General features: G+C 35.3%; 1 protein-coding gene across 3 annotated transcripts in view; it reads right to left on the bottom strand.

Annotated features, from left to right (window-relative positions):
- Positions 1-246: 246 nt before the first annotated feature.
- LOC136040086 (uncharacterized) overlaps positions 247-6720 on the bottom strand; it is a 54094-nt gene continuing 47620 nt past the window's right edge. For all 3 annotated transcript variants that reach the window (XM_065724161.1, XM_065724159.1, XM_065724162.1), the window contains exons 6-8: positions 6051-6135; positions 2134-2241; positions 247-400 (exon numbers count right to left, since the gene is read on the bottom strand). In XM_065724161.1, the coding sequence (XP_065580233.1) occupies positions 324-400; positions 2134-2241; positions 6051-6135 (270 nt within the window). In that variant the 3' untranslated portion in view covers positions 247-323. The remainder of the gene's footprint in view (positions 401-2133; positions 2242-6050; positions 6136-6720) is intronic.

Genomic DNA, 6720 nt, shown 5'->3' with positions numbered 1-6720 from the left:
GAAGAATGTCACAAAAAAGGAACTAAGACAGGTTTAAGACTGCACTACGGAATAAATGAGAACCCTAAAATCCAACAGATGGCATGAAGAGTCACACTTAACTATTCACTTATATACATAAATTTCTGATTTAACTTGAAATTTCACCTTTCACCAAAATTGTTTGAACTATTAATAAAATTTGATATCTATTCTCCAACAGAAGACTGAAGTCGTGGAATTTATAAATAAATTTAAAAGAAAATGTACCTCCAAATTACCATTGTGTAATAAATCGAATAAAAACTATTAAATATTACAAATATGTTGTTTCTTTGTTAATCTTATTCTTCAACTTTTTGTCGTTTAGCAGATGGTGCTTCTTCTGCAGTTGCGGCCGGAACGTCTGAACTTTCTTCACCTGGAATAATATTCGAACTAAAAATATATGAAAATGATATTTGGACTTGGAAACTTGGGGGGACACGGATAATAAAAAAAGAAATACCAGAATTGTGCAAATCACGTGACATACCCAGTGTGGACCAGGCTGTCCATGGGTTCTCACGGCAATTTTTTCAGGACAATGGGGCGGAGTAAGTGCTTTAAATTGTAATTGCTTCCGAATAAAATTTACATTACCCGGCGTATTGCGAATTTTTGCAACTTCTGATAATCCAGAGTTTTGATGAGGGGGTTATAGATTGGCCCAGTCTGTCCAAATGAAACAACCATTGGGACACATATTATACATTTTTAAGAAGAAGGGTATATTTGAAGCCACTTTAAGTGGGGTCCTATTTGCTTGTGCCAAACTGATGCAGTTCAATTTTTGCATTTCTCAAGATTTTAGAGTGAATGCACTTGATGGACACGTAATCCAAATGGTTTAATACCTAATTAACAAATCAAATTAAGGAGCTAGCTAAACTAAGTCTGTACACATTCTCTACGGACATCACAACACATCAGTAAACGTTGAAACACCAAGACATTTTTCCATACCGTAAACAGTGTATCACACTAAAAGCCGGCAACACATCTTCCTCAATTCTCTCTATTGTTGGCACTATTTGACTTACGAACGACTCATTTGCCAGGATGTGCATAGCTAGGCACCTGAGGATCTGAAGGGTAAATGGGCCCAACACTACCTATTTTTTACTTCATTGACACTCGAGTAGGCTAAATGGTTTTCTCTGAATGCACCGTAATATTAACTTAAATAAATCATTAGAATGCTTAAATGACCTTACGGAACCAATTTCTGATCCTTCAGTTAATCCCCATGTGTAATGACTGAACCATATGAGCCCCACAACAATAATGCTGGGTGAGGTGCCAGCGTCCCACTGCAAGTACAAGTGATTACATGTGTAATGAATTGTCTTAATTGGCATATAACAGTAACAAGAATCTTTCATTTATGTAAAATAATCAAAGCAATGCACAATTTTTTTTCTTTTCAGATAGTTTTTTCACACAAAGAATGTGATCTCTAAAGTCGCTAAAAAAAAACTAATTTCATTCACTTATAAAATATTGGACGATAAAGACAGCAATAAAGTTACTAATAATAATAGTCACTTACAATAACACCAGGGAGTCATTATAAATATGCTTCACTGCCTCCAATGAAAACTTGGTTTCTTTTTTTATTTAGTATTGCCAAAAAAGCCAAGAGTACAGAAGTGGAATAACGTTAATTTTCTTTTCTTACTCATTTGACACAATAGCTGATAACAGATTCGGCATGACTGTTGGTTTGGAGAAGATTAAGACATCACTTTAAATTTCTTGCATGAAACGCAGAAGAGAGGGCCTTCAGGCCCCCTCCCAATCCTAAATTCCCCCCAATTTCCGAGCCCTTCTTGTTCAAATTATGTATCTTTTTTACTATCCCTCGAAATTTTTTTAACGCGTTCAAGCCTTTTGTCTTATGTCTATTGACAAGAAAATTACTATAGGAGACAAAGGCGTGGTCTCTCATAATCTTGTAACGTATGGGTTAAGACAAACAGAAATCTGCTCTCTGAAATTTGTTGATAGACTTCCTATTACGGAATATCATTACCTAATTGAAAAAGTGCCAATACAGGGGTTTATGGTGCCAAAAGTGGCCTATTAAATTGGCTAAATAGAAATACATTATACCTGTCTTACTAAGAGGGCTTCCATTAGCTGTGCTTCCGTTTTCTTCTGACACTGCAGGAGGATTACTTGTCTCATCAAAACCACCAGGAGGGTTGCTGCTTTCCTCTCCTACAAAGAAAAGAAAAGAGGAATGAAATTGCTGCACAGAGCTTAATGATAAGGATCATTAGCAAGGCTTAGACCATGGTGACTTTGACCTTTACAGACTATAGTCATTTATAGTTCGTATTCAAGTTAATACTTAGAACTTCTACCAACATTTCCCAATACTTGTGGTATAGTGTTAAACCCCCCACACACCATCCAGATTTCAGTCGACTCTTTGAGTTCTCAAAAAATAGGAAATATATTCATAGGTACGTATATGAATAGCCCAGAGGAGGAACATATGATGATCCTCGAAATGTTATAATCATTTAAGGATATAACTCGTCCAAGATAGCAGGGTGGAAGGGGATTTAATATAGCTGGATGTTTTTTTAAGAGGGAAATAAATTATATCACTTTAAGCGAAACTGGAACGGACAAATGTTCACTTATTAAATAGCATATATCCTTTGACAAAACAAAAATCTTGAGAAGAAAATCGCAAACATGCAGGAAATTTCCACAACGGACGCCAGCTTGTGTGAAAATTTAGACGATTTTCTACAGATTCTCATTTTTCGCTGACGGTTTCAAAAAAATCATGTTCCATACAAAATCAATTAGTCAATTAATGTCAAAATACGAGCGTTAATAAAAACAATACTATATAAAAACTAAGCCTTGTATCTTTGGAAGATCCAAAAATATCTAAATTTTTGCAATAGTCTTCTATACGAATTTCCTTAAGTTAGTCCCTCCCTTAAGAGGGAGTTAAGAGTATTTTTGAATGGAGTAGTAGGAAGTTAATTTCAATCGTTTTTAAATAAAATACAAAATTACTATCATTTTAACCTCTTTGTTGAGATTAGTCAATTTTAACAATCAATTTCCGAATCTGTCACTCTTAACAGTACACAATATATCCGGCGTCAAAAAACAGTCCGTCACCTTTTAACGTTATAACCTTGGCTTGGAAAACCCATGTTCAGGGGGGGGATTTTCTTCCTCCCCCTTCCAATTAGCGCAACTTGCCAGAAAGTGTTTGATAAGAAAGTGAAGAGTTATGTGCTGTTGTTTTTTTTTTAGGCTAAGCAATCATGTCTAACTACTTTTTTCTTGATCGTTTTCATGCATGTCTAAATTGACGATCCAATAATAAAATAATAATAATAAAATAAATAATAAATTTTAATAATAATAAATAAAATAATAATAAAAATAATAATTCTTCAAGAGCAAGCAACAGTTGTTACATACTAGAGACATCCTTTCCTAGAGGTAACACGCCCTGACGCTCCATTCGCCATCTATGGCTCTGACGGAACGAAGTTCAAAATCTAAGTTTATTTTGTGATTTCTACACATTTTTTTTTCAGGCAACCATTTTTAATGCACTATAATGCATACAAATTTCATGCATGTCTAAACTGAAGGTCCAAAAACATAATCAGTAATGTTCTAATCTAAGTTTACTTTGTGATTTCTAGACGGGCCAAAACTAATAAGAAATTCTTTTTTTTTTCATATATTCGGATAAAAACATTGCTTAGTGTAGTTTTCACACAAACAATATTATTTTCCTAATAGAGGTAAACCACACTGTTATAAATTAAAAGAAAACGAAGGTGTTTTCACTCATTGTACCAACAATATAAATGGTAAGTTTAGGCTAACTGGAAAAACGGTATAATAGGCCGACACTATAAAGATGGAATCAGCGACTTAATTTCATGAAAAATTGGAGGGGGAGGGAAAGCTATTTTTCAAAATCTAGGGGAGCATCTTTGTTGTTTTTTTTTTTTTTTCCCAATGAAAATAAAAAAATCTTTAAAAAAACATCAATAAAGACATATTTCAATATTTATAGGGCGGGATATACTTTGCAAATCATGTATATGAATACTCCATATTTTTTATCCAAAAATATGGAGCCTCAATATATCAAACATCAGCATATCGAATCCCACAATAAATCTTATAACGTCCATTACCGGTGAGCTAAGCTAACACGCTCGTGTTAATTTTACCTAACAGAGCAAGTACCTCTCTCGTCTATAAAAGGTAATATTATACAATTCCCGTACCCGTAGTACATACTACGGGAATTCCAAAAAACTCCAAAATATCAACATAGAATTTATATCCCCAGATTTCACTCCTGGATAAAGCCATTAGAACAAGAATAATAACGTTTTAGGGATTTTAATAGGGAAGAAGCTCTACAGCAAAGATAGTGGCAGCAAAGATAGTGGCAGCAAAGATATTAGCCCTATAAAAAGCTATCCAGGCTGAGTGGTTGGCGCGCTGGCGTGAGAATTCTGTGTCCAAGGGGCACAGGTTCAATCCCAGTTGTTACCAGTTATTTAGTTTGGGGCAGGGGTCAATGGCGTGACTCTGTAAGCTCAGCCAGAGTCGACCCAACTGTAAATGGGTACCTGGAGAAATCTGGGGAAGGTAAGCAGGAAGGGTGTGTGAAAGCACAGGATGTTTGGCCCCCAGCCCCCCATTGCACTTCCTGGCTGAAGGGTCATGAAACGGAGATCAGCACCGCCGGTTTGGACCTTAAGGGTCTAGTGCCGTCTTACTTACTAGCCCTATAAAATAAACCTGCTTTATGACTGAATGACTTTAAAGACCAGTAACAATGTAACAAGACTCCACTTGAAGTCTGTCTTAAAAAGAGTTTTTTAATTCAACCAATTGAAAAGGATGAAGAAATATTCCAAGTAGAACTTACAATCGAATAATTCCAGGTCGAACTAAATAACTTGAAAGTGATGAGAAAATTCCTCAGCGATGGAGCGATGCTGCAGACCCTTCATCACTGAAGAGCTTAATCGAGAGAATTGGCCTTCGAGAGGAGCTTTATGGACGACCTTGCAACATGTACTGAACTAAGCAATATAAACATGCGTTTCTATAAGAGGATGTCTACGAGCGCGGACGTTGAAGTCGAAGCACCGGACCCAGACATCACATTCTGAGATGCGCTATGTACCATTAAACCCTGAAGAGATTTCTTTAATAGCCAACCGCCATTAATGCTCAGGCTATGAGACCCAATACATTTCTAGACGATGCACTGGATAAAATCTTGTTTTCAGGAAGACACTGGCTCTTTTCGAAGCTACATTTATTTTTGAAATTTGATACATTGCCTAAATTTTCTTTTCTGTAATTTCCTATAAATATACCAAACATATATTACTCTTGTAGTATATTAATTTTGTTCTATACAATACAATTTCTCTAATTTCAATGCGTACTTGGGCATCCATTTGAATGAGAGAGCCGCTAAATTTCAGGTTAAACAAGAAATAATTTCGATAATCGAGCTTCGCTGCATCACAATCCTCGACGATTCGAAGTTTTCCCTTCAGGTTCGATTTACCAAGAATTCTGCTATTCATCGATTTAAAAGCTATAAAAACAAGGAGACGCTTTGCGCGTCACGTAAAATTTGAGACAATTGAAATTAAAATTGAAATAAATTAATGTACAAAATTATACTGAAATAAAATAAATAAATATGAATTCTAATGAAATAAAAATTGAAATACAAAATTTTGGCGTTTTGGTGCCAGCTTTTTGACTAAGCACCTTTTGGATTGCACCATCAGACAGACCTTGAAAACTGCATTCAGAAGAAGTCTTCAACAAAATTTGACAAAAAATATCACATGCCCAAGGTGAACCATGTCACATGGTTCATATGTCACATATGATATGTGACATATGATGTGGTTTAAGTCACATGCATAAAGAACAACGATGTAAACCAATTCTTGACTGACCTGACTGCATATGTTTACATATCTAGATACACTTACCAGCAATAGCAGGGTTACTAGATTCGTCCTGAACTTCACTGTCAACGCTGTCCTTCGTGCTGCTATCTTGTGTCGGGTTGGAGTCCTATAAAAAAAGACCAATTAAGGTAAAACCAGATCTCAAAATGACTTTTTTAAATACTGAACTCCTATTTATTTTTACCATATGTTTTTCCAATACGAATTTTCATACCCATCTATAGACATATGCGATAGGAAAGTTTAGAACTATTTTCTATTTGATGTTTCTTAGGGCTATAGATTAAAGAGCACAAAGAAGGAGCTTCTGATCCCCCCCCCCTTTACACTAAAAACAGGAAAAGCACAAAATTGAGTAACACTTGCAAACAGTGAACAGTTTTGGCAAAACACATTTTTCACAGACTCCCCCCTCCCCTGAAAAACATTTCTGTATACCCTTCCTGAAAAAAACTTCATTGAGAACTGTTGCACAAACTTATTTTTTAGTGTGCGCTTCTATAGAACAATATTGGGAGGTTAGCGAAAAGTCGCTCTTATTTTTACCCAAATGATTTGACAACTCTGACACAACTTGAGACAATAAAATTTATAGATAAATTTGCAGCATACGAAACTGTTAATCTTTTTGTGTTTAACTACCCTCATGATTTATCAATCTAAATAAAGTTTTCTCAAAAAAGCTTTTCAA

Source organism: Artemia franciscana, chromosome 20, assembly GCF_032884065.1.
Source record: "Artemia franciscana chromosome 20, ASM3288406v1, whole genome shotgun sequence".
NCBI lineage: Eukaryota > Metazoa > Arthropoda > Branchiopoda > Anostraca > Artemiidae > Artemia > Artemia franciscana.
The sequence above is the reverse complement of the archived record's forward strand: the minus strand, read 5'-3'. Positions and strand labels throughout refer to the sequence as shown.